Source organism: Melospiza georgiana, chromosome 3, assembly GCF_028018845.1.
Source record: "Melospiza georgiana isolate bMelGeo1 chromosome 3, bMelGeo1.pri, whole genome shotgun sequence".
Taxonomy (NCBI): domain Eukaryota; kingdom Metazoa; phylum Chordata; class Aves; order Passeriformes; family Passerellidae; genus Melospiza; species Melospiza georgiana.
The window spans coordinates 72,799,365-72,827,349 of record NC_080432.1 but is presented as its reverse complement, the minus strand read 5'-3'; the positions used below and the strand labels follow the sequence as shown (position 1 = coordinate 72,827,349).

At 38.8% G+C, this 27,985-nt stretch overlaps 1 protein-coding gene across 6 annotated transcripts in view; it reads left to right on the top strand.

The window, feature by feature from the left end:
- Positions 1–27,985, top strand: part of L3MBTL3 (L3MBTL histone methyl-lysine binding protein 3) — a 78,260-nt gene that overhangs the window by 19,048 nt on the left and 31,227 nt on the right. For all 6 annotated transcript variants that reach the window (XM_058021097.1, XM_058021101.1, XM_058021100.1 and 3 more), the window contains exons 3-12: positions 3,645–3,756; positions 5,971–6,130; positions 7,112–7,250; positions 8,554–8,638; positions 10,782–10,873; positions 13,355–13,459; positions 14,779–14,914; positions 18,381–18,472; positions 19,010–19,161; positions 27,859–27,935. In XM_058021097.1, coding sequence (XP_057877080.1) covers positions 3,645–3,756; positions 5,971–6,130; positions 7,112–7,250; positions 8,554–8,638; positions 10,782–10,873; positions 13,355–13,459; positions 14,779–14,914; positions 18,381–18,472; positions 19,010–19,161; positions 27,859–27,935 — 1,150 coding nt within the window. The remainder of the gene's footprint in view (positions 1–3,644; positions 3,757–5,970; positions 6,131–7,111; positions 7,251–8,553; positions 8,639–10,781; positions 10,874–13,354; positions 13,460–14,778; positions 14,915–18,380; positions 18,473–19,009; positions 19,162–27,858; positions 27,936–27,985) is intronic.

Genomic DNA, 27,985 nt, shown 5'->3' with positions numbered 1-27,985 from the left:
TCCCAGTAGAAAAACTTAGCGTGTAGACGGACATAAATGGTTCAGAAAGTATTGATAATGTTTGATTATTATTTATTTAAGCCTTGGATTCCCTCAGTATGTTCATTATCTATTGAATGAATATTAAAATTTTCCTGGGGATAAAATTAACAGTCATAAAAGCTGGAGTTTTTAGTATATCAAGGCATCATTTCCCAAGAACGTGAAAATGTATCTCAGCTCTGTGTGGAAGGCATATCTAATGATGTTTAAATGGAAGCTACTGTTGTTGATCCTTGTGGAAAGTGCAGACAAGGCAGCTGAGTAAGTTCTGTGTTGTGAACCTACCTGTTAGCAGCTGGACTCTTCCTGCCAACTCAGTTACAATAGGTTTGCATTAAAAAAATTGCAGTTTCTTGAGCATGTATATTTTTGCCCTCATTGCTTGCCTGTACACGAAACATTGGAATTTAAATTTCCTACCCAGATGCTGTATTTATTCCTGTTTATCTTCATATGAATTTGTTCAGGAAAGCTGCTGAGGTTTCTTTCTCTTCTCTGTTGCTGTCTGACCTTTTAAGACCGTTGGCTTCATAGCATGGGACAGAGAATAACCTTAAGAGATTACTTAAAATTTGGCAACAGGCATTTGACAAAAGTCAAGTGGATTGAATTTATACACAATAAGCCTTATAATTTATTCACTTAAAAACATTGTAGTGACAAAAAAATCAGTCTTTTTTGTGAGTCTGTTTGTTAAGTGCTTGGTTATGGCCTTTGTTTACATCAAGGTGAGGTTCACTGTTTGATGCAATGAGGATTGAAGGAAAATCCCTTTATCTAATGCAAATTTCTATATTTACTTCAGGAGTTTTGTGACTTGAAAACAACTTTTTACTTCTCAGAAAGCTGTGGATCCATCCTCAGAAGTTGGCACTGCCTGGCACTGTCCCCTGCTGTGACATTTCAGAATGTCAAGACACCTAGGGAAGTGCCTGGGAGGACTGCCCTTACTGTATTTTAGCTTGGAGGAAATATTGTGATGAAACCTTTACTTTTAGGTTTTCTGTTGCCTACACTTTAAGTAGAAGAGGCTTACAAATGTGTTGAATTTTTTTCATAGGCACATAAACCACCATTAATCTACATCCCTTTTTGTCATGCTTCCAGCAGCATACACTAGTTGGCATGTTGCTCTGGCAGCTCTTATCCTGTGATGACTTTGTGCAGCATGCTGCTTTGTACATCTATTTATCCTGTTTTTAAGCAGTTAACCTTTGTCACAAGCTGCTCATGTCTTTTGCTCCCCAGCTAAAACCACAGTATTATTTCCCAGGTCTGAGGTGTTGTTCTGGTTAGCCACAAAGAGCTTGGTGTATACATTAATGCTGACGCTGTCACTGGGGAAATAGGGAGTGAGAGCAGTCATGAATTCAGGTTTGCCTCCAAACAGGAGCTGGAGGCCTCTGACACTGGTAAAGGCAAGGCTGCAGGCAAAACCAGGAGTTACAGTGATCAGTGAGGCAGTGTCCAGCTGGACTGTTGTGCCCTCCTGCCTGCTAAGGCAGTGGCAAGCTGTCACTCCCCATCACCGAGACCATCTTAGCGTGGTTGCCTGGCTTTGAGGAGCTCCTTGAGGAGCTTTTCTTTAATGGTTCAGCTCTTGCTGCTGTTAACAGCCTCCAGGGAAATAGTGACTGGGAGCTGCCTTCCCTGCAGTCATCTGTCTTCCATTGTTCGGTGCCCATCCGTCAGCAGTGAGCCAGAAGGGCTGGCAGGTCACTGCACTGCCTGGGGGCATGTCCTTGCATTCCACAGTAGGTCCCAGTGGAGGAGGAACATGTGTGTGGTGTCAGGGCTGGCCATTGACTGAACCTGCAGACACATCCCAGGGACTTAGGTGTCCCAGGACTGCTCAGAAATACCTTTGGTGCCTGGGTGTTCCAGCTGACACTGTATGAAGGTGTGGGAGAGTGTTTCAAAGAGCTGCTCAGTCACCTCCCTGTGCCCAGCCTGCTGGTAGGCTGCAGCAACCTGCAGGTGTCTTGGCTCATGTTCGCAGCTTGCCTGCTGTGAGACAGCTCTTGCAGAGTTGGAGCTGAAAGCAAGGAAGGTTTTCCCTCTGACATCCACCTGTTGCAGAGGCAGCAAAGCACAAATAGCAAAAATGAGCTTAGCCAAAATAGGAACAAGACTGAGTGTGTAAGTCAGCTGTAAGACTCTTCTGAATAGTAACTCTACTGCTTTTCTGTGGTTGGAACAGCATGAATGTCTCTCCACAAACTGAAGCATCAGCACGTGGTGTTTAGTGCATTTGGTTGCCTTTCAAAGTTGAACTCATGGCGTTTCAGTCCAGATGGATTTATCAGCAGTTTGTCCATGCTTTCACATCTGTTGTGAGCACAGCTGATAGCAAGCAAAAATCTTAGCTCCAGACATCTTATGACTGTGTGAGGGCCTCTTCTTCCTTTCCTTCCCCCCAGCTTATTTCTTAGCTGTTCACATTCCTTAGGGCTGGAAGGACTGTATTAGTGAAAGCACACTTTATATGTGTGTGTAAATGGGAGTCACCTTTGCTTGCAGCCAGAATGGCTTATTTTCAGTACTGTACCATGGCAGGGTCCAAAGTGAGGGGGTGTGATGTGTTCAACAGCCTCTGGAGGCACAGAAAGGGTCAGTGTAGTGCCAGGCAATTGTTCCCGTTCTCATTTTCCCGAGGTAAAGTAGCCTGACCAGAGAAAGAGAAATAGGCTTCATGCTATGGCCTTGAAGGAATATGCTCTCTGGTGGATGCCAGGGAGCTTTGAAGGACTCTCTCAGATGTAATTTTCCCTGTAGAAAGCTGTTGGTAGGAGCCCCACACTGATAAAGACCTGCTCTCTGTGGCAGAGGCACCCCTTCACTGCTCAGAGCAGGTGTCAGGGACAGAACTCTGCCTTGAGCTAAACCCAGGTCACCAGCTGGGCCTGCAAACCACGCAGTCACTGGGAAGCAGAATTATTTTCCTGTAGTGCTGTAATCACTACAGCATTGGGAAGAAACTTTTCTTCTGGCAGCAGGACGGCTGTAACTCGCAGTGCTCCAGTGTAAGCATAGCATGTGGGGCATTGTTGAGCCGTGCGTCTGGCTGACAGTAATATCACATTCAGCGTGTAATTAAACACCTCATAAACTGCCTTGAGATGTTTGTTTATGTGTGCTTTTTAGTGGAGAAGTACTGTGTTTTCAGGGGATGCTGAAATTTCTGTACTCTGTGAAGCATTTGGTGTGTGATGTTCATTCAGCTCCCTTGTCCTCAGAAAGAATACTTGGTGTCTGGAGTGTGTTATTTTGCTGGCAGTGAAAAACATATGGTATGGGGTTGTTCCCATGAATTTCTGTTACTGTTTTTTTTTTTTTTTAATATGTGCCTGTAAGTTAGATATTGGAGGCATCTGTATCAGTATCTATTGCAAATTAATATTTATAGACATCAAAATGAATGCACATTTGGCTTGATCAAAACAGGAACGGCTTGTTTTGAATTCCGTGGGGATAAGCAGAAACACATAGAAAATAGGCAATGTGATGAGGACACCATGTAAAAACTATTTTTAATAGCAGATACTTCAGGAGACTTCCAGTAAATTTTTACTATGCTCTGTGCCATTTGTTTTGTCTTACAGTTTAGAGTCAATGAATTTGGGGCCCTGGAAGTAATTACAGATGAAACTGAGATGGAAAGTGTTAAAAAGGCAACTGCTACCACAACCTGGATGGTTCCAACTGCTCAAGAAGGTCAGTTAAGAAGCAGTAAGCATTTTCTGTGGTAGACTGTAGTTTCTTTAATGCATCAACTTTCCTTAAAGCTTGCATCCAAAGTTAAAAAAAAAAACCAAAACAATTAACTTGCTTTAATGGATAAAGTACCTCTGATGAAATAACCTGTTTCTTGGGATGTAAATTAGTATGAACACAAATTCATTTCAAGTTGAAAGGAAATAATTCCACTGTTAAATATATGAAATTCAATTACAGCCACATTTTTTTCCTTACAGTAATTTTCTCTAAATTTAGATTTGGTATTTTCCCTCTGTTTAATTTGCAAAATAGTAAATTTCTTTTAATTATTGAGAATTTAAAATTTTAAGTTACTGAATTTTTTGTTGAGCTGGTTCTCCCAGACTGCCCACGGACTTTGCAACAGCCTAGACCTGATTTATGCACTGCAGACTGCCTTGGTATGGTCAGCACAGCTGCCACCACCCATGTCAGTGTCCAATGTGCAGTGTGTATCCCCACAGATGCCTCGCTCCTGACAACTATGCTTTTTTGCAGCATTAAAAACAGTCTGGAGTAACAGCTAATGTTTATCTTGAATGGTGAAATTCTTAGAGTTGTAGTATCTATCTACCAGATGAAGTGTTTCCTGGATTTAAAATTCTGAAGTAAGAAACACCTGTTTTGTTCAAGGAAAGTTGGTTTACATGGTCATAAATTGCTGCAATCTTTTTTACACTGACTCCAGTAATGATGGAGTAGCGTGAAAGAGAATATCACAACTGGTTTTGTGATTATTTACAACCACCTATTTTTTTTTTTCCTTGTTGGTATGGCATTTGGTCAACTTTCTTTTAAAATATGTATTCTGCAAGTCCTTTGAAAAGCAGACATCACAATTTTTGTTTCATAATCTTCCCTATAAGCATGAGAAGTCAGTGAGAGCTTTCCTTTGCTGCTCCCTCACGGTGAGTTCATAGTTGTCATGTGGGACATTTACACTGGTAGGAAAGTGGTTTGGGACCCCCGAGGTCTGAAGCTGCAGAACACTGTTAGTGTGTTCTCTAGCAGGGCAGTGATAGTTAATTCAGGTTTCAAATCTGTGATGAGAGTAGCATCATTGTGAGAGTGTAGTAGCACAACAGATTCTCTGCTTAGACTGAGAGATCAGTTACAGCAAAGCACACAGCTGCATCCTCTCCACTCTTACAAACCTAAACAAAAACTTGTGTTTCTACTGAATTGAACCCTGTTCATGGACATACAGACATAAAGAATAAGTCTCCTGCTGCTACCTTACACCATCCTTGATTAACTTAGGGCTCCCCAAAAGTAAAATCACTGCTAAAATTTTCTGCTGTGAGAATAAATAGTTGTTTTGAGCCACTTATGATGCTGGTGTGTAAATATAACATACATTATATATTCTTCTGGGGGAGATAGCCTGCATGCAAGAGTTCATTTGACTCTGCTTTTAAAGACAGTACAGTGCTTAAGCAACATAAATAGTCTATGACTTGAAGTTTGCCTTTTGGGGAGGTACAAAGACAACAACCTGCTCTAGAGGCTGGAGTACTTGACAGTGCTTCATACTTGCTTGTGGGGGAAAGTAACTGCACTCTCTCCTGCATACAGCTTCTCCTAGGCTCTATGCCTGTTGTGGGGAAATTGCAGCTTAGGATCAGTGAGTAACTTGGTATTTGAAGATTGCTTTGTTACAGGTTGAGTGATGTTTCACTTCTGGTGGACCCCAGGCAGGTTGAGCAGTAGCTGCTGCTAGAGACTGCAGAGTGTAGTCAGCAGTTTGCTTCCAGAAATAATTTCGACCAATGAAAAGATAACTTACCCCAGCCCTTTTCTCCCAAATTTAGGTATAGGCATATCAGCAAGAAATGAGGTCATGGATTCTAAACAGTGATGATGAACAGTCATAGATTCTAAACAGTGGCTCTGTGAGCAGTCAGTGCCTGTCACAAAATTCAGTCCTTCCACAAGCAGCCACATCAAGCTGTGACAGAACCATAGAACAGTGGGTTCCTCTCTCCTGTTGCAGTGTGAAAACCTGACTTGCTTGTCAGCAATCTGGACCTCAAACAAACACTAATTCCTAGTTCTTCATTCTGACAAGAGTGGTGTGGCTGATGTTTTTCTCTTTGCTTGGCAAGGCCTGCTAAGGATATTTGGGAATGTATCACCTCTGCCGAAGTGAAGTTAACTTTTGTCATTGTGCAGCCTTTTCAGAAAAGACAGGGATCCCCACAAGGTTGAAGGAAACTGCAAAAGTGGATGGACTTGTTTTCTGTGAAAACTGTTACCGCTATGGTACCATAGAAGAATTTGTTCCTGAAGGGAAATTTTGCAGCCAGAAATGTGCCCAGCAAGTAAAAAACAAGTAGGTACTATAACAAAGCATAGAAGCAAAGAATTTGGCATAAATGCAGCATGAGAGTGAAGTGGTGGGATAAAATGTTCATGATGGGGCAGAGGGAGGTATTAAGCAGACAAGTTTCAGTGTCACCATTGGTTTATAATGTTCTTTCACTGTTTTTTTGTGTAAATGCCTTAACAACATTTGGTTTTGTCTAACACTGACATTGAAGGCAGTCTTTTTTACTCAGTGTGCTGTGTTCTGCTGTCAGATGCAAGCAGTAAAACAGTCTATGGGATGCATGAATCAGTGTCAGACTCCCACCCTGTTTCAGTCATTGGAATTAAGATAATCAGTAATGAGATGGTTGGGGTGGTAAGTTAATTATAATTAAGTGCAAGAGCTGTTTTATAGTCGACAGTGAGTGAAAACATGAGCATACTGCAGTTTCTCAGCTCCTCTTTTTCAGTTAGTGCATTTCATCTCATCATAAAAGCATGTTTGTGTTAGTGTGTCCATTCTGTATTGCATACGGCAGTTTTAAACATTTATGATTTTGTACATTTTCCTGCTTTTTAGCTAATTGCTTCTAAGTTTCCTGTTCTGATTTCTTGTTTAGCAATTTGTACAGTCACATACCAGCTTTCTCCAATTGGATTTGTCAGACTTAACAATTACCTTTGCCTTCCTCTCTCTAAACTGCCCTGCAGTCCTAAACATTTCACAGTTTGCTTCTCCGGGAGACTTGATGGTACATGAAAAAAGACACACTGTTTAAAACATGTAAAACTTGTTCAGCAGAAGCTGACAGCTTTCCTTTTACAGTTGCTATTGTGTGTCTCTCAGAATAATTCTTTTGACAGACTTAATTTTCAGTAGTATTTCTAAGAATATATTTGGTGTAATACTATGGGACCCACACATTTACTTGCTTTTTTACTTGTTTTATGAATACGAGAATTGAAATAATATTGGCTTTGTGTCATTGTGTTACTTCTGTGATAGAGAACCAAAGGAGGAAAATCCCAGCATGGAATGTAATGGGGAAGATGATTCTAAAGGCATTCGGAAAAGAAAAGCAAAAGTACCTCTCAAAGAAGAGTCAAGGGATAATGGGGAGAAGAAGGAGAATCCGGATGAAATTGTTAGTGTGCATCATAAACCCATTCCTGCAAGTATTTGGGTGGGAGTTTTGCCTTGTGTTGCAATGTCAGTAGCTCCATCAGCCCACAAAGAGGAGAGACTTCATCACTCTGTCAGAGCCACAATAAGTGGTTGTTTCGTTTGCCAATTTAATTATGCCTCAGCAGTAAATTGTAATTATTGACAATGAATTGATAAAAGCTAGTTTTGGTCTCTTTTCCCTGCTTTTTTAAGAACAGAACAAAAAGAATTCAAAGGAAAAATGATGCTAATGTTTACTTGCCATGTCTTCAGCATGGAAAAACAGGAGTACATATTTCCCAACAACCCTGTTACTTTGTCATTCTACACATGAATAAATAACTGTAGACCACTAATTTATTTACAAAGAAAGCCATACTGCAGTTAAGAAGGGAATACTTTGGATTTTCTTTGTGTAATTTGCCTTTTAAAATCATATCCCAAAATTTGTTCTGCTTTTGTGTGGCAGTGTAATTTGCTTTGGGGCTCCTTTTGTTTTCTTTTCCTTTTGGATTTATTCTTAATTTTAGAAAAAACTTACCCCACAGTACCTTCCCATGATGCTTGTTTCTTGTAGTATGTGTTTTCTTCCTAATGGCTGTCACACTCCTGGGGGTAGCACAGTTTTCAGGGAGAAGGGTAGATTCTGCAACTACAGAATTGTCAAAAGGATGAAGACACTTAGAGTTGTCAGGAGGGAATTTGCAGCTCTCTGTGTAGCAGTATCTTAGGCAAAAGTCAGGGGATACCTTCTTTGTCTCCATGCATCTGCCCTCCCAGATGAGTACTTACTCTGCTCGTCTGCTCAGATGCTCACAACACTGTTAATACAAAAACAGTGAGAAAAATTGAAAGGATCACAGTGCCATTTTGTATTTAATAAAGCAATTGAACATTTGGGGGAAAAAAACAGATTAAAACTGTGTGAGGTTTTCTTTTACATTATTTTGGAGGCATGAAGATGCCAAAGGTACTGTTATTTATCAGCGTCTCAGCGGGGTCTGCTGAAGGCTTCGTGGTCTCTGGGTCAGGCAAGGCTGGCTGAGTGCCAAGTGGTGAGAGCCCTTCTGCCTGCCATTTTCACTGTGTTTGCGGTGATTTGTCACTGATGGCTCACTTTGCTTCTATGAGACATCTGCACTTTTGTTTGAGGTAGGAGAGAGCTGGGTGAATAACCATTTAAATGAAGTCACAGTTTAAACTTCAGTATCTCAACTTTTATCATACTAGACTTCTAAGCTAATGAGCTTACTGTACTATTTTTTTTTCTCTTTCTAATTTAGGAGGACAAACCTGAAGGAAGGATCTTGAGAGTCTCACAAAGAGCCAGGAGAAAAAGAAAAGGGGACATAACAGTTTTGAAACAAAGTAAGTTATATTATGGAACAAAAATCTCAACCATCAATTCTTCAGGTAATAGCCATATCTTATTGTGGATTGCCAGCATTGTTTCACAAAATTTATATTCCCTATTGAATTTTTTTCATTACTGTAAAAAGACAGTGACAGTGTTATTTACAGCAATTAAATTTTAAGGCAGCATGGGGGAGGATCTGGTGAGTGTAAATGCAACTAATGTGCATTTTAGGTTTTTTCTTTTCATCCCTCTAAATAGTGCCAGTATTAGAGGGAATCAGCTCCATTGAGTTCCCAGATGCTGAAAGACATGTATCAAGCAGAAGTGAAAGTTTACTTTTGTTTCCTTGGGGATCAATTTTGCATCTTCATTATGTGCTGGAAATAGACACGTTTATGGAACTGTTTAGGAATAATTGCTATAATCAATCCAAAGGGACATATACTGCATCAAGCAACATAATAAAACATATTTTAAATGAGTGCTGTTCTTTCAAGCTATTTGTATGATAGATAGTTTTAGGAAGAATGGGAGAATCAGCTGCTATTATACCTCAGTGGTACACCAACCACAGACCTACATGTTGCCCTCCAGAGTGCGTCTTATGGTAGATGGGGAGACATTAACAGAGGTTGCCAGGCCACTAATTAACACAGAACTCCAGTTAGCTCTCATGTACACCAGGCAGATGAACTAGATGTAACAATAAATGTTATGAAAGATCCCCCTCCCAAAATAGAATCATGTCTGAAATGTTTCTACAGTTGCTTCTAAGGCTGAAGAGATAAGAAGTGTGTGAGACACAGGGACAAAGCTGATGCTTTGTGGAAATCACTGCTGCCCACTGACAGAATGATTTACAAATTTCTTCTGTTAGGTTTTTTTTTTTTTAATTTTTATTTGGGTATCAATATAAAAGTATAAACTGGTATCAAAGACCAATTTGTATTCAGAACCAAGTGCAATTAATTTCTTTAATGGAATAGATGAAAACTGGGTAAATCCCAAATAAAATTAATGTGGTCTAATAGTGTTAAGCGATTACTATCACTCTAAAATTTATTATCTTTTGGTTACATTATTGTAAGCTTTCTTCAGGAGAGTTTGGCATTACTATTGTTATGATTCATGTTTTAATCATAAAAATGCTAAGCCAGACTGTTACTTAAAGGATTTATTTTTCCTGTGAGTAGCCCACAGTCTGGATCAAGCCAGAATCACAGTGTGGACTGTGATGAATCCCTCTGACAGTGTGAGCTTGTGGTCTGAAATGCTAAGCTGCCTGTGCAGAGGAGGCATTTTAGGTGGAGATCAGTAGAGCAGAGTAGAGGTGTATGAAAGTAGATACATAAATGGTCATCTGTTCTTGAAGTTCCTGGCTATTGCTATTGTGCAGGTAGTGCCTTATTTTTGAGGCCTGAAAACTGTGTGACTGTAGCCATCATTAAGATGGACTGTAAGCAGTATTGCAATTACTGTGCAAGTGTTCACACTGTGTGAACAAACCTGAAACTGGAGGTTTCTCTCATATGCTAATGACATCCTGAGGAAAAGAAGCACTGGTGACAGTTCTGAAGACTTGCAGAAAATACTGTTAAATCACTGCCTTTCTACCCAAAACCATCAAACTACAAAGTGATGGAGTAGGTGAGAAACAGTCTGAATACTGTTAAAGAGTGGAGTCTTTCAAGCCTGATTAAAAAACTTACTATGAGCAGTATCCACTTGAAAAGGCTTTCCAGTTAAAGAAGGACATGGGGAAAAAGAAACCCCTTAAAATACTGAGCTATTTTGTGATTTGAACTCATCTTTTTACACATTTGCAAATCGTATATCTTAATGCTTCTTAGGAGCAATAGGAAAAACGTGTTGGAGCAAGACTTTGTAAGTTGTTCTTGTCACCTGAAGGAGGTTTTTCTTGTTATTAATCAAGGTTTGAGCTGCTGGAACTGTTTCTGGACAAACCAGGAACCTTCATGTTCCTGGTGCCTTTCAGCCTACAGAACTTCTTTTTCTGAAATAAGTTCTGAACAACACCATGAGTGCATTTCATAAAATGAAAATTCAAGAATATTATGAACTTGTGTTGTGGATTTTTTTTCTTGAGATACTAACAGTTACAGAATTATTTCCCTGTTTTATGCTTCTTTGTAGCTGTACCCTCTAAAGGAAGGCAAGCATGGTGTTGGGCATCCTATCTGGAGGAAGAAAGGGCCATTGCAGTGCCTACTAAGCTTTTTAAGGAGGTATGACCTTTGAAATTTAGGTCAGTCAACCACCTAAGATCATGAAATTCCTAGGAAATCAATAAACAAAAAATAATTTGAAGATTTTATTCTTTTCTCTGGAAAACCTGCATGATGAAAACAATACTGTGTCCATCAGCAATTATGAAAGCAATTATCTCTCTCTGTTTTTTCAGAGAATTCTGTTGTTGTAGATGAATGCTGTCAAATCAGACTGCAGAAAGCAGATGCTCTTCCAAAATCTGCTGGTTTAGCCATTCCTTCTAGTCTCTGAAGCTAAAAAATGTGATACATACCCACACTTTTTCATGCCATATAATTTTCTTTAAATATGTTTAGAAAGGTGGTACAAAGGTCATCTTTTGTCTTGTTGCTTTGATTATATTACCTGTCTTTTCTTCAGCTTCTGCTGACATTATATTTTGTTACTACATCAGATACTACTTTGTCTTGTTCTCCTTTTGCCTGTCATCTGATTGGATGTCACATCATCATGTCCTGCTTGTCCTTTGCCTGCTATGCTTTGTCATTCCGGTGCTTTCATTAGTGCCACCTCTCTTGCTTGGAAGAGAGCTCTGTATCCAAACCCACAGGATTTCTGTGCTGTTATCTTCCCTTGCAAAAGCTGGTGAAACATGTGAACACGTCTCAGCTGCTGTACTCCTGCTATATGTTGCTTTTTTCTGATAATTCTGTTCTTGCTTTTCTGTTTCTTGCATCCATTTCTTTCTGTATGCTTCATACTTCAGCTGTTAAATCTTCTCTGTGGGAATTAGTTTTCAGCTTACACATGCCATGTGATGCTGGTCTTTAATGGGTATTTTAGTTGCTATTGAGTGAGAAAAGTGAAGAACTGGGATTTAGGTTTACAGAATCCATAGATTTGTAGGTGCAAGAACAACAGTCCCCTGACTGTCTTCAGTTGTGAAGGTAGTGCTATATACTGGTTCAAAAATTAGCAAGAAAACAATCTAAAGAGTGCCCTGGTGGGAAGGCAGATTTACAAAGCATTGCTCTGCCTCTCTAAAGGTCCATGAAATGCTGTAGCAGTACAAAGGTTTTGCAGGGCACTCACATGGTGGTAAAGTCTGGAGTTATGTGATGTTTCCTTCACATTGTACCTTTCTCATCCATTGCATCTTAATTTAGTATTTTATTTCAAAGTTTTTAGCCCCTGGGTAATGCTGGATTTAGTGTGCATTATTTAAAGCCTGTAGCAGAAAGAGAATTCTTAATAACACTCAGAATTGGCCAGGTAATTTTTCTCCATTTTGCAGATGAACAAGCAAGCCACAAAAACAGATAGATTAAAAAAAAGCCCAAACCAAACATCACAACCAATCATGAATCCTTGATTTCCGTTTGGATTTTGAGAATTACTTTTTTTCTTTTTATTTTACCATTTCAGAAACAGTACTTCTCACTGGGTTGTTTCGTACCCTTAGTTAGGAATGGTCAGGATGATGGAGGGTCCTTGCCATTTCCTTAGACCTTGGAGTGATTCCTAAGCTGTGTCTCACAAGGTTTCCCTTCCTTCCAAGTAGGTGATACCTCTCTGAGTATTTCCCTTGGTACCCTTCTCTTCCCTTTGGCTGCAGAGTACTGCAGTTGACTCAGGAACATGTGCCTCCTAGACAGAAACAGAAGGAAAAGGGAACAATTAAGATGCTTTTCCTGTGGTTTTTTCTGTAACATAAAACTGACTGTGAATTTTCTAACCTGTGGGAAACTGTCTCCAGTTTTGATTACTTATTTTTCTGATCTTTCCTTCAATTTAACCTTAATATCTGCTACCTTCCATCCTCTTTACCAGAAGGATGATGATGCCTGCTGGTTGAAAAGGTAGTTGATCCATCCTGCTTAGCCTCATTTTCCCTTTCTGTTTTTTGACAGATATTCTTCTGGGTTCATTGTAATGTGATGTAAGGGTAGTCATGTTCCTGTGATGTAGAAATTCTCCTGGAAGACTACATAGTGTGGACTCAGCATATAAAGGACAGCAAATAGGCCATCTCTACATACAAACAGTGTTCAATATTTCTGCCTTTCAGTTCATCTTTCATGGTCTGAGATGGGGAACCAAAAAGGCAAAACAGAGTCATTGTTGTGATTATTACAGGAATAATGTCCACCAGGAAGGTGTCTCTGTGCAGTCTGAAAACTGAATAATTAAATTGCTAAGATATTTTACTGTCAATTAGTGAAAAAAGTTGAAGACAAATGGTGTCATCTTTCCCTTGACTCTTGCTAATTCTTCCTAATTTTCTTACATACTCTCAAGTTTCAAGTCATTATGTTTTTCAATCAATCGTCAATTTCTCTTTTCCTCTCCACATTTTTGAAAACGCAAAACATAAAGTGATTTTTTAGTTCCTTCAGAAACATGAATAATAAATAATGATTGCTTTATTCCTTATAAAGATATTGTGTCTTTCTCTGGTATACTCTCAGAAGTATTGAAACTGTTCTTTTCCATTGCAGTATCAGTCTTTCCCATACAACAAGAATGGATTCAAGGTAGGGATGAAGCTGGAGGGTGTGGATCCTGAGCACCAGTCCATCTACTGTGTTCTCACAGTGGCTGAGGTAAGCAAGCAGCCACAGTGCTGGGTTGTGGCAGAGTCTGAAATGAAACAGCAGCAGCTGAAAACCCTCACTCTTACCTAACAGGCAGACAGAAACTACATGTAGGAAGATGGTTTTTAAATTAAGAATGCCGTATTATTTCTGCCTGATAGGCATATAAAGAATATATCCAGTGTCAATGCAGCAGTACATATATTTAACATACACAGGTACAGAAAACAGTGTTAGACTAGTTGGATAATATGGGGTTTTATCTGTAATCCTGTAGTTTGTATTTAAAAGGAAAAATAAATAGAAAACAAACATGACGACTGATAGAAGTTTGATATTATTTGCAGTTGCTCCATTCACTGATACAAATAGCTAAAAGTTTCTCATGCTGCTGTTGTGCTACAACTTTTTCATGCTGATTGCCACCAAAACTGCCTGTATTGGCAACCTGTGCAAGTTAACATAAAATATAAACCCAGATTTTCTTTTTTATGTGGTTCATGATATAGTTTTTCTGATGAACAGCTTCTTGGCTTTCAATAGAGAACCTGCCTCTCAAGCATCTTTTGAATATCTTTTAAACATACCTTACTTTAATTTTTGGGTACTTTTAATGGGTTTTGGATTTCATTTGTGAATTTAAGTGGGGAAACTGGAAATTATGTCAAGAGTACAAATTAAATATAAAATAGGGTTGATGTTGAGATTTTTCATTGATGGCTGCAGTAAATTTGTGGCATTTGGCACTCAGGGAGATGTGGAGACCTTCCGTACAGAGACAGTGTTGTGTCCTGTTTTTCTTCTCTTCTCAGTGGTTTGACTTATTACTTCATGGAATAATGAAGTTCTGGGAAATACCTCCACTGACTTCTCATCTTTACTTAAACAGTTTTCAGTATCTCTCTGGAGAGCCTTTTGAACATACTTATTGTTCACTGCTCCCTTGCATATCAGTTAATCAGGATAGCTTGAGAACCTCATTATCTGCACTTTGTCCTTGGTTGCATCAGATGTATTCACACTCTTCTGTAGGGCTTACGTTTTACTTTGATGCTGGGTTGGAACCATTGTCAAGTTTTTGAGAACTACTGACAATAGCCAGCTTTTAGTTAAATTCTTTTGACCAGAAGAGGAGGCACTCAGACTGCGAATAGCTTTGCCTTTTAATTCTCTCCTTTTTATCAAATGAATTTATTAATCCAGTGCTGGATTGGGCAGAAGTAAAAAGCTGACTGAAAACATACAGTAATTATACATAATAATGAATGGAAGTGGTTATGTGTAGGGCAAAGGTCTTAGTGTTGTATGTTGTCAATTCTTGCTTTTAGGTTTGTGGCTACAGAGTAAGACTACATTTTGATGGATACCCAGATTGTTACGATTTCTGGGTGAATGCTGATTCTTCCGACATTCATCCTGTTGGATGGTGTGAAAAAACAGGTCACAAGCTTCATCCACCTAAAGGTATTGCTTAGTTTAAATCTCTGTGTCTTACACAGTTCTGAGATTGAGAGTACCTGTGTAATGCTGTAATATTTTTTTTTTTTTGCCAGAAATGTTTTAGTTTGTTTAGTCAAGAGTATTTCAAAATGGCAAATTAAATACATATTTTGCCTAGAATTTCAGGTTCGAAAGCATGCCCCTTTTATTCAGTGGAAATTCAGAGAAACCAAGAAAAGAAAATGGGCCGTAAGAGTCATCCATAAGGCATTAGGAAAAGAAAAAAACTGATCAGCAAGCCTAGACCCCAGCTTATTGCAAGGAAAATGGCAGCTTACTGGTGACATATTATATGCTTAAATGGAGGTCTCACAGGCTGCTGAGGATCCTTTAGTGGAAGGTCTTAGGACATTTTTGCTACTGCATAGTGATCACTGTTATTGTACAAATGTTGGTACAGGCTAATAATCTCTGTGGAAATAGCACAGTCTTTAAGTCTGAAATAGAAACAAAAAGAGGAATGAACAGATCAATGGGGAGAAAAAAAGGTAAGATTGCAAGCCTGAAAGTGTAATTTGTACATGGATTATATAAATGGTACACAGGTATTGAAATGGGTGTAATTTACTTGCATAATTTACTTCCATTTCACATTGTGTAACTTCTTTTGGCAATTGGAGGGTATATGTACTGAACTGTACTATGAAAAATAGATAAATGTGGTCCTTTTGGAATATGGAGGGAGTATGTGGGGATGAAGGGAGCAAGTCCTGAAGTCTGAAAAGTGAGATGTAAGTGAATGTGCCATTTTGCCATACACAGTGAGGGTAGTATAATGTGGTTTAGAGGGGCTGGAAAATGAGGAGTGCACAGATTGAAGAGGATGTGCTTGCAGAGAATTACAAAACTGTAGATGTAAGGGCTCAAGTGTGGAAAAGTGACAGTAAAGCCACTGGGAGTGTAGGGGCATGGGGCCTGCCAGTGTGAGAGGATGGCATTTCTTTGTGTGAGCCTTGAGGGGCATGAGCTGCTCCTCTGAGTGCTCTGCAAGCCCCACTCTGGCCACAGGGTGCTGCTTGTCTTGGGACAACTGGCTGTGTAGAAATAGCAATTCCTTGAGCATAAATAAGAATTTCTTAGAAGGCTGGCCTTTGCTGATGTAATAACTTGTATGTAGCAAATGGGTAGTTCCCAGTTAGAGCCTTCCTGATGCTATTACAGTGTGGTTAGTAAGTTTTGTGTCTATGACAAGGATTTGTCACCTTTTAATCTTACATGCCTGGTTTAGAAATCTTTTGTTAACCATGAATGACTGCCCCTGGAAGAACTTTGTGGGGTTCTGCTTTTCCAAGGGGAAGGATAATATGCCAGTTGTATGTTCTATTTTAATTGGATTGGACAGATGGGTTTATTTTGCTGTGTTAGGACATTTTAATAATGATTTCTGTAGTGCCCATTGCAAATTTTACAGATGCTAAAGCCATTGAGAGTTATGGCATACGACAGAGTATTTATATAAAATAGCACCCCAGAGAAGAACTCAAAGGTTTGTGTCAGTAGCCTTTAATTTTCCAGCTAAAATACAAATTTATGACCTTCACAGAATAAACCCTCAGCAATTTGGAACCTGGTGGTCTGACTTGGGGGGCAGGGGGTGGGGAGTGAGGGACGTGAGACAGGAAGAATATTATTTGTTTTCTGAAATGTATTTCTATCCATGTTTATTAAAATGGAAAGGATGGGTAACTCTTAGTGCTGCTGGGCAGGACAGGTCTTGTGATGGGATTGGAGGCAACAGGCAGCTACTCTGGGCTTCCAGCAGATATAGGAGAGCTAAGAGGCAAAATCAAACTAGATTTCACAGAAATTAAAAAAGATAGTGGTCAGGGCACTGTTCATTTTGTGTAGAAGAGGGCACTTTTTTATCTCACACAGCAAAATCTGCAGCAAGAGAATGGATGTACATGTATATATATGCATGTAAAAATTGCATTGACTGGGACACATTCCTACAACTGATCTGATCTGCAGTGAATAAATCAAATTGACCTTTGGTCTTGTTATGAGAGATGAGCTAGGAGCTTAAGATCTCCCTTTCTCATTTGGTGACAGGAAGACCCACACTGCCCAGAAACAGTTTCACAGCCTACTAAAACAATTTTTTTTTCCATGGGCTTTGTCCTAGTCCCAGTAACTGATCCCTTCACTCATGCAGTAGGTGGGAGTTTTTTATTGTCTTCTGTGAGCTTGGACTTAGGTTTGAATGCTCTCTAGAATTACAAAGCAAAAATAGAAAGCCTAAATACTGTATTGCTTTAAAAATGGTTTCAAATGATACAGCATTTGAAATATAACATACATACATTTGAAATATAATATACATACAACATAAAAATGGTTTCAAAGCTTGACACACCGCTGTAGTGTATCAAGAAAACAGGCAATTGGAGGATAAGACAAGTATTTTTGTTTGGACTTGTAGGTTAATTTATGCTGAGTACTATTTAAAATGAAAAGTGAGAAAGCTCAATGCAGAGAAGGTGAAGGTTTTAAATTTGCGGTTCCTGGGATAATATGAGAATATGAGAAGGTTATAATATGAGAAGATTAAACAAAGCAATTGTCTCTGGCGTATTTGAGTTATACTTCAAGTAGTTAAGAGGTGACACATTTCAGTAAAGGCAGTCACTCACTGAAATTTGTTGTGGTTTTGGTCTTACTTTACTGGGTTGTAACATATTGACTAAAAGAGATTTTTCTGCAACTGTTCCATAACAGAAAAATGAAGGGGGAAATGTATTTGCTTCCAACTCCTAGCATTGTTTTTTAGATTAGAACTACAAATGGTATTTTGAAGATTATTTTATGCAGTTTAATATATTATGAATTATTTGTAATTTTTTTCCCTAAACATTAACAGAAATAGATTTCTTTTCAAGTGTTGTATACACAGAATAAAAAATGTATAATGTCCATGCAGGGGACAGTTTATACTGTAAATTGAGAAAGGGTCCTGAGGCATTGGTAGTGTAAGCAACTGTTTGGATATAACCTAGAGGGGTTGTTTTAAAGCTAGTAGTGATGATGCTGTGTTAATGATAGCCTGATGATGTAATATGGTGAAGTCTGGAGGAGGAGGGATATTTTTTTTCTTGGACTGACTGGCATAGTGGGAAGAACTTTGGGATCTGTAGGTCTTTTACTGATTCTGAAGTAAAAGCAGCAGAGTGAAAAGCAGCTGGAGAACACTTGTTGGCTCTGTGTGTGTGACAGTGAGACTAGCAAAGGGAAGTTAGGTGGTACCTGTGAGGCTGACAGGTGGTGGTAAGGTGAGGTTTTCTTTGGGAGAGACAAAGAGACGACTTTTAGGCTGTGCTTCTTGGAGACATTCATTCAAAGGGAAGAAGATGAAACTATAAAATTTGTCTCTTACTGATATGTATGTCTCATGACCATAATTTCTTGCTCTTTTTTTACAACTCTCATTTAGGATATAAGGAAGAAGAATTCAGCTGGCCCTCCTACTTAAAGGCATGCAGGGCTCAAGCTGCTCCTAAATCACTGTTTGAAAACCAGAATGCAGTAAGTACTCACTTGTTACTAATGGTGTAGTTGTGAGCATGCTTGTGTGTGGTAGAGACTCATAGCACATTTCAGTGATGGCAGACTTGAGTCTGAAATTTAAAACAAAAGTGTTTACAGCAAAATGAATAACATTCTAACATCCTCCACTGCACAGCTAACCTCTGCAGTTCCAGTTCATTACTCTTCTAGTGATCTGTTTAAACTTCTGATGCATTCTTAAATTAAAGATTTGTTATTTGTACTGTGTCTTGCACCATAATCTTGTGGAACAAGAATGGTCTTTCAGAGAGAGTATCTAAGACAGCGAAAACTAACACATTTCATTTTAGCGGCATATTTAGGATTTTTTTCCTTTCATTAACCAGAAGTCTTTGTGTTTGAGCATCTCTCATGTCAGCTAATTAGCCTGCTGCCACTCTGTTGGGACAGTTAATTGGGAAAATTGGAAATAGCATGAATATATTGGTTGTGGACAATGGGGAGATTTCTGGATTTATAGTATTTATCTCCAGTTAAATGTCTTCCTCTATGTAGACAGTGATTCCGTCGGGATTTCGAGTGGGGATGAAGCTGGAAGCTGTAGACAAGAAGAACCCGACTTTCATTTGTGTTGCCACGGTAACAGACATGGTGGACAATCGTTTTCTGGTTCATTTTGACAACTGGGATGAGAGTTATGACTACTGGTATGATGTTTTTGTTTTGTATCCTAGTGAGATGTATCAGAAATGTGTTCGCTTTAAGTGCTGTTTTCTGTGATGCTTTCCAGGCTGGTGATACAGTCACCATACCAACTTTTGCTGGATTTTTAAGTATGGCCACCAAAGTAGGTCTCAGTGGCAGATGGGAGGAATTAATTTTCCCATGTCAAGTTGCATGTAAAAAATGCCAAGGTTGTGCTAAGTGAGTGTTTGTGTGTGCTGCTGCATCTGGAGTTGTGGATTGATTTCAATTACATAATATCTCTGACGTTGATCTCTTCAGTGGAGAATATACACCATGATAATGAGACTAAGTGTAATTGGAGTTAGTTTTACTTATAATTGTAAATTGAACGAAGGGCTGCATGTGTTCATAAGGTTCTTGATCCACTTATGTTGAAACCAAACTGTAGTCATGTTCTATAAAGCATCAAGATAGTGGCAAAATTCTGATTTTAGTCCTCTGTGTTCTATATTCCAGTGGAAACTGAGATCCTGCTATCCTGACCTATGTTTGAGGTGACTTTCTGCATATTTTATGGTGGAGGGGCTGTGTGTATCTTTAGGAAAGTCAGTGGATGGAGCAGGATGTACTAGGAGCATAAAGATGCTGAAGGAGATTTAGGCTATTGCAGTGCAGGTTTGTATTTGCACTTGGATCTTCATTTGACAGATCATTTGGAGAAATGTAGTTTACCTTGCAGTCTTTGGAGAGTAAGTTACTGCAGAACAGATAGAGAGCATTGTTGTGGATTTCCTTTATGGCCAGGGTTCAGCAGTGGCAACTTAATTGTGTAGCTGAGCCTATAAAATAAATGAAGAAAAATTTCTTCATCTGTATTTGATGACTACTTTGGCACTCCATCAATGAGAATGTCACAAAACTATAAAAGTAACTTCAAAGCTTTGTGAGTGCATCTCTTGAAATAATAATTTTGTGGCCAGTATGACAAATAAACCAAAGTAGAACTGAATTATTGAAGCAGTAGTGAACAGTGAGTTAAGTGAAGTCAAGAACTGAATATCAAGATAATAGACCATATGAGTCAAAGACAAGAAAGATTAGCAATTATTTCCACGAAGAAGTAACACAAACCATACATTTACTCTACAAAGCATCAGGAAACTGGGGATGGGGAGACTTAGTCTGAATATTTTGGCATTTGCCCGTTCACTAATAATAGCTATGACATTAATAATTAAAATTGTATTTAGGCAAAGCTTTTAGGGAAAAGAGAGTTTTGTGTTTTCCCTGTGTGTTGAAACAATATAACCCATAGTTTGTTCAGAGGTAGCACAGGCATCTTTCTAAAACGCTGCAGTCTATATAGCAGACAGATACTGAATTTCAGACTTGTTATTATTCCAGTGTCAACAGGAACTTTGTCCACCAGTCTTTTCAGAAGAGGGAAAAGTAGTTTTCAAGTACATAACCAAGCTTTACATTTATAATATTAGTTATAGTATGCTGAAGTGGTTTTTCTGAATTCTATATATAGAATACATGACATAAAACCCTCCTAAAGGATGAAAAATTTGACGTGGAAAGCTGATAGGTTTTCCTATAGGTTTTCAGAAATCACTGGAGCTGTGTTTATACTGAGGTCAAGCTTAAGTTTTGTTCTTTTGGTGAAATTGTGAAATACCTTTCTGGAAGCAGCAAGAAGATGCTCCTGGAAGTACTGTACATGGAAATTAAATTCTCAGTAATGTGGTCTACCTCTCAGCATTGCATTGAGAATAGTGAGTAGAGAAAGAAAGAAAGAAAATGAGAGAAAAGAGCGGCAAATGAAAATAGCAGTGGAGCGTCTGACCAAAAGAGAGCCTGAAAATGTAACCTGAATGCATCCCACTCACATTTTTAATTTTAGATATCAGGTTTGTAAGGGCCTTAAAATATCTTAGGTGCATACATTTCATGTCTACCAACTGCTGTCTCTAACTAAAAACAAAAAGGTTTTTTGAGATTGCCCATAACTGAACCTCACAGTTTCCTTGTGCCTGCATGTAAGTTTCAATCTCAGAATAATAATGAAGGTGAAATTACTTATTTTGTGTATGTTGGTTATTTTCAAACAAGTACCTCTTTTCTCTGTATACGTTTTGTGTTTTATTGGAGTAGGCTGAACTTTCTCACTAAGGTTAAAAAAAACCTTTCCTATTTTTGTATACCTAAAAGAGAGTTGACTGATATTGTGACTTCAGGCAACAGAAACCCATTACGATTGCCTAAGGGTTTTTAGGCTCCAGGCTTTCAGCCTGAAGATACTCTTCCTTACTTTCTTTCTGAGCATTAGAAAATACATTTTTGATTGAAAGTAAGTACTCTGGCTTGAATTAGTCATTATAGCAGCTCTTTAATGCATGGTCATGCTACTTTCAGTGTATTATAAATCCTATTAAATTTTCCTTTGATAGTGTCTTTTAGATGGAACAAAAGTGAACAAAATTGTCAAATTCAAGATTTTACTTAATGAAGGAGAAGTTTGACCTATACAACATAAGCCTCCAGGTCCTTTCCATCTATTCCATCTCTTTTGATGAAACATAATACTGCTTTGAAAGCTGAAGGCATTCTCATTCAGTGGGACTTCTCCATTTTCTTACCATTGTCTGAACCTGGAAATGGAATTGGGAATCTTTTGTTATGTCAGAACTATGAATTAAATACAGGTTCCTCCTATATTCTTCTGTTTTGCTTACACACAGATTGATGTTGTCTCATCTTCCTAATTTTTTTGTGACCAATGGAAACATAGCCAGAGCTCATGAAAGGGGTGAAGCTGTGCCAGCTTGTTGCTGTTTGCCCTCAGGAGAAGTGGTGCAATGGCTGTGCTGCACATACTGCATCCCAGACTTGCTGCATCCCAGGCTCTGGGTGCCCTCATTCATCCTTGGCTTGGGCTGAAGTTACCCTGCAGAGAAGGGGCAGATTTTGGGATCAGCTTACCAGGAGTGTGTTAAAATACAGTGACCCATGTGCCACTCACTGCTCTGTTCCTCTCTGTCTTGCACAGAAAAATGATTTCTGAAGCCTGCTGTGAAAATAGAATAGCTTTTGTATTTTGGAACCATTTTTTGATCTGCATGACTTTTGGAACAGATTGGACTTTGTCATGAGACTAAGTAAGAGGCCAGCCCTGTTGTCCATCAGTATTTACTACTTTCCTAGCAGCCAAGTCCTTAAAAGCTGCACTCCTCTAGTTTCACTTTTGAGGTAATTAACTTTGCTCCACTCTCTCTTTGAAAGGAACTGTCTTTTTGGAGGGGTAATATTACATCAAAAAGAAGACAAAACAATCTTAAAGAAGCATGAGTCACAGTGCATGTGTTTAACTATTTAAATGGATAATGAACCATTATCTGACCCTAAGTTTCCTGTGAATCACTGTGCAGCTTTCTTATCAGACCTTAAATAGAAAATATGATAATGTTTTATGGTAGTGCTATACCACCTCTGGATGCATGCCACAACGTCCTGGATTACATTTTGAGAAGCCCTGACCTAAAATTGTACCAGCTTTAAACTTGTCAATGATGAAGTATTCTCAATTATGCACTAGATGGGGCTGCAGGATAGTTTTTGTGGTTTTCTTTTTTTTTTTTTTCCTCTGTTGGGTGACTGACATGTCACAGTCAAGAACTCGTGTAAGTAGCATTCTTGAGAGCACATTATTATTTATGGGTGTATGGGGCATGTGTGTATGAGTGGTTTTTGATAGATAACATTTTCATTACAGACTGTATCTACACTTAGTAAAGTGGATATCAAAATATTCAAAGGTTAGTTTCTCAAAAGGGAAAATCAGAAATTATTTCAAGATAGAAAATTATTATAACACATACACTTATTGTAAAGACAATGCTGACCATTTAATGTAAAAAATCTGTCCAGAGCATTAGGTGGAGACCTATTTAAGAAAATATTTTGCTGAAATCATTAACTTTTTCAGCAGCAAGCATTATCATCCATCTCTCTTGATTTAGTTGGGATGAGCTGTATATGTGAAACAGATTTTTGGGAAAAATTAGCAGGACAGGTGAAAGTGATCAGTAGAAGAATATTAAGTTGTCTACCACATGTGTCTCCCCCCTGGGCTGTGCCCTCCTGCCGTGAGTTAAGGACTGCTGAACCTTACACGTCTTCCTTTCAGGCAGAGTGGTGCACACACCAGGGAATCACTGCCCTCAGTTTTCCTTATTGCAGAACTATTTCCTGGCCATTTACATCATGTAGCTCTTCCCTGCTTTGATGTTTTTCTCTGTAGTTAAGATGTCCACAGCTCAGCAAGCTGTCCCTTGTTCTGTCCCTCTGTGTGGCTCTTTTACAGGTTCAGCTGGTTCACTCTGCTGCCTTTGGCTCCACTTCAGCTCTCTGGATTAGCTTCAGTTTCCAGTATGGATATTAGATTTCTTTTTCTGACTGCATGTTCTCACACAACAGAAAGACTGGTTCACAAGTGACATGAATTGTGTGGGCATTGTAATCTTGTTTTATTAGTCGAGCGTGCATTTGTCATGTCTCTGCTGCTCGGCAGAAGGTGGTGTTGGTGCTCTGCTGCGGTCCAGGGGTAGGTAGGTTTGGAGGTGCAAAATCCTTCAGCTCTTGCTAGTGTTGGTAACCATTTTTGGCCTAGTAAGCATCCTCACAATTCATGGATCATCGTGTTTTATGAAGCATGTGAGCTGGATGATCTGCCTTCTGTTTTGGAACAAAGGAAATAGAAAGCTGTGGGATGTGGCAAATTGATTGTGAAAGGTCAACATAGCCTTTAACGTTCCAGTTGACAACTCTTAAGGCTTAGTCTATTGTTGTTCTTCCAGACTAGATACATATCCATTAAATAACACACATTAAAGCATAATAGTTTTACTTTAAATTGTGTGTGACTTTTACTGATCTCTACTTTCTATTGTTAAATTAACTGTTAGAAGCTAAAAGGCTGCGTGAAATCAGTAGGTGAAGATGGACTGTGTGATCTGATTTTGCTGGAACAGGGATCTTTCTTTTTCCAGAGTCCACTGCAGTTGCAGGAGCTGCTCATAGGCTTATCTGTAATGACTGGCTTTTTCTTTTAAAGCAAATCAAAGTCTGCAGATGTTTAATAGTGCTATTTTGAAATGCTGTTGAATCACAGGTTGCTTTGTGTTCATGCTCACTGTAATGTCAGAGCATCTTCCAGGAATGCATCTTTCATTGCAGTGTTCCTTGGTCATTTGCTTCTTCTTGAATCTTCAAGGCAAAAAGTGTGTGCAGTGGCATTCACTTTTCAGAGTTTTATTAAAATATATGTTCAGACTATGCTTGAGAAATCAAACCAAACCAAATGCATTTAGGAGGTTTGTCCTGGTAAGTGTTTTTACACGTCTGCTTGATTATTTTAAGTATAATACTGATAATACCATAGTGATCCTGAACATGGGACTTGTTCCCAAATTTAACTTGGGAGAGTTTTGAAAATCATTTGTGAACTTTACTTCAAAACCTTTTAGGAAGTAAGAGGATATGTCTTTTCAGTGCAGAAGTATATCTCATACATGTAAAACTCCCAGTGTAAGAGGGATTGAAGAGAGGAGTGCTGCCCCATGTTCTTGTTAGCTTCTCTTCAGAGTTACTGTAAAGAGAAAGGAAGAGGCCAGAGGAAGCATGAATGGCTCACTGTTTTTTTTCTTATTTTTTGGAGGCAAAACATTTCTAGGAATCAGGTGCTGCGTTTTAACAGTGCTAAATTATCACAAAAGGGCCCCTGTTTCCTTTGCTTCCTTTTATTGATGCCAGCTTCAGCGATTTAGAGAGTACCTGGTGTGATACTATAAAAATTAAATACATAAAATATAGCTTTATATATTATAGAAGGACAAAAAGTTGGTATTCATGAACTGAGTTAAAATCCTTGGCTATTGTCAGAGCCATTACAGAGTCTATCTAATGTAGGTTTCATCTGCTTGGAATTATCTGATTGGCATCATTATAAAGAAATACCAGCAGAATTGTTTCATATATATATAGGCACAAGATAATGATGTTGTGTTGGCCAGTATTTTTCATCATTAGTGCTTCACTCTGTTTAGGTAGAAGGCTACTGTGAGTGCTTGCTGTGAGACCATGTTCTGGAGCATCCAGCCTGCATTTCTGTTGTTGCAGTTTATCCAAATTTTAGACACCATGTAAAATAGTTCTCAGATTAAAAAAAAAAAAAAAAAAAGTTACTCCATGTATTTCAATCATGGTGTGCTCCTTCATTTTTCTTTTATGCAGTGAAGGTTCAAAACTGCAATGTGGTATAGCCCAGTGTCCAATCTATAATCTTACAATCTTTTCTGTGCTGTGTTTCTTTTTGCAATCCCTAAAGTATGTTTGTGTCCCAGATCTGCAGACCCAGTGTTTTGAATCTTAAGACTATGGAGTGCCTGCATGATTCACCTTTAGTTTCTTCTTCTCTCATGCACAGTTCACTGCACCCTTTTAGGTATTGCACATTATCAGCATGTGATATTTTAGAAGAATTTTAATTAAGGGAACCTAATTAATTTGAACTTCTAGCATGCTAATACTTTCTGGGTAGATAGAGATAACAATTATTTTGTAACACTCAGAGAGAGCAGCCCCACACTGTTTGGTATTTTGCATTAGTAACTCGGGTTGAGGTAAAGTGGCAAGAATACCTGTTATTCTCCAGGCTAATGATGGAGACATTGACTTCAGAGAGAGATTAAATAGAAACTGGATCATGAGTGGTTTGGTGTTTTGCTCAGTGATTATTATGAAGTATGTGTCTTCATGCATGGTTGCTCTCTGTTTGTTTTCTTTTCTCATTAAGTATTTAGAAGTGTTTGCAAAACACAGGAGGGAGACACAGTGTTTGAGTCTAGACTATTGCTTGGCTGCTTAAGGTTGGTTTCTTGATCTCTCCCTGGGGAGCTGGGAATGAAGGCCTCAGCTACTTCAACTTACTCAGGCTTCAATTTTTGGCTTTGCTGGGTCCTTGCAGTGAGTGGGACACTGAGCTCATGGCCACTGGAGAGATGGAAATGCTGGTGGGGCTCTCCAGAAGAGAGGGGGGCATAGCTGGAAATATTTAATGTCAGCTACCGAAACACATTTAGGGACAGGAAATAGTGGAGGAGAGAGGTTGTGCACTGTGATACTGAGTTTATCTAACTAAAGAAGAAATTAGGTGGGGCAGGATCCTGAGAGAAGCGAGGTCCTTAAGGGCAGAACTACATGGGTATTACATGGTTATAATATGGGGGTTTTAAACTAAATAGAGGCAAACAGTGTGTTTGCACGGTGCAGTGCCATGCAGAGTGATGCTGGCCTTTTGTGTCAGCAGCATGTTTCTTAGTCATCCTGGCAACATAAATACAATGCATTTCATTAAAAAAGTACTGTCAATTTTTTGGCCAACTCAAAAACCATCAGTAAGTACCAATGCACACGTAGGGATGGTGCATGTTTCACAGCAGAGTCTGACAGCTTATTACTTTTCCTGTAGATCAGTCTTACTTTTTGCCTTTATTAATAATATTGAGTACTAATATAATCATTGTGGTTTATATATTATATACTCTGTGTTTTATTGTGCAAAATGTGTTATGTTATGAAATAACATCCCAATATGTAATAAGGATATGTAGTTCTATATATAATAATTTAATATTACAGAAGGCTTAAGCAGGTTTCCTCTTGTCTGCTTTTAGATCAGTTTCTTTACAGTGTGTGTCTCTTGTTTGATTTTGTAAGAGGACTTGATAGCCAGCACTCGCTTCTGATTTTCTCTGTGCACAATGTAACTGGCCCAGTGAGCACAGTGGCAGTGCTTGAGACACGTGCCAGCACATGTAGCTCACCCTGCCTCTGCTGGTCTTCTGTGGCTCTCCTGGCATGCCACAGGCAACTGCAGTTCTGCAAAATAGGATGCACTTTACAGAAAATATGGGAAGTAAGTTGTTAACTCTGAGTAAATGAGTTTGATCTGTTTCTGAAGAGCAGTTTGCAGTCTTGGATCACTAATTCTTTTGTGTAGTTTTGGGCCTCAAATGCTTGTTTTGTTGGTTTTTTTGGTTTTGTTTTGTTTTAGTTTGGGGTTTTGGTTGGGGTTTTTTTTTCAGAGTTTTTCTCAGACTTACTTTGCTTATGTGCTGCTGGGTTACAGTAACATGTTTATAGCTCCATTTAAGCCACTCAGATTCCACTTTTGAATTTTTCTTGCTATTGGCAGCGTGTTGAAGTTATATGTGATTTCCTCCTCCACCTCCAGGTGCAACGTGGACCATTAATCAAGATCTTTAAGTTTCTGATTTCAAATTTTGGTCTTGGCATTGCAAGATTCCATCTGTCTTTGATGGGATTATGGTGTTCTTGCAATTAGCCAACATGATTCTACCAAGAATGTCTGCTTGTGAACAGCATCATAGCTTCTCAAAAGACACCTACCACTAATTTAAAGGACTTATTTTCTTGATGTTCAAGCAAAATTGCAAGTAAAGCCTTTTGCTTGTATAGGTGGTAACAAGCCTGTGTTAGATGTATTTGTGTCTTCATGTTATGTTTGCAGTTTAAGTTGAAGGTGTTGTGGATTGTTTGGAATTTAAGTCTCTCTTGTAGGTCTTGGTTTGTAAACATAACAGGGTGTATGAAGAGCTGCTTTTTCAGGCTCTTTTTTTCTCGCCTTCCTCCAGGTGTGAGGCAGCTAGCCCACATATTCATCCTGTTGGATGGTGTAAAGAACATAAAAGAACTCTCATCACTCCACCAGGTTTGTATATTGTTAAATGTCTAAAAGATTTAAGGTGGCTATAGTCAGCT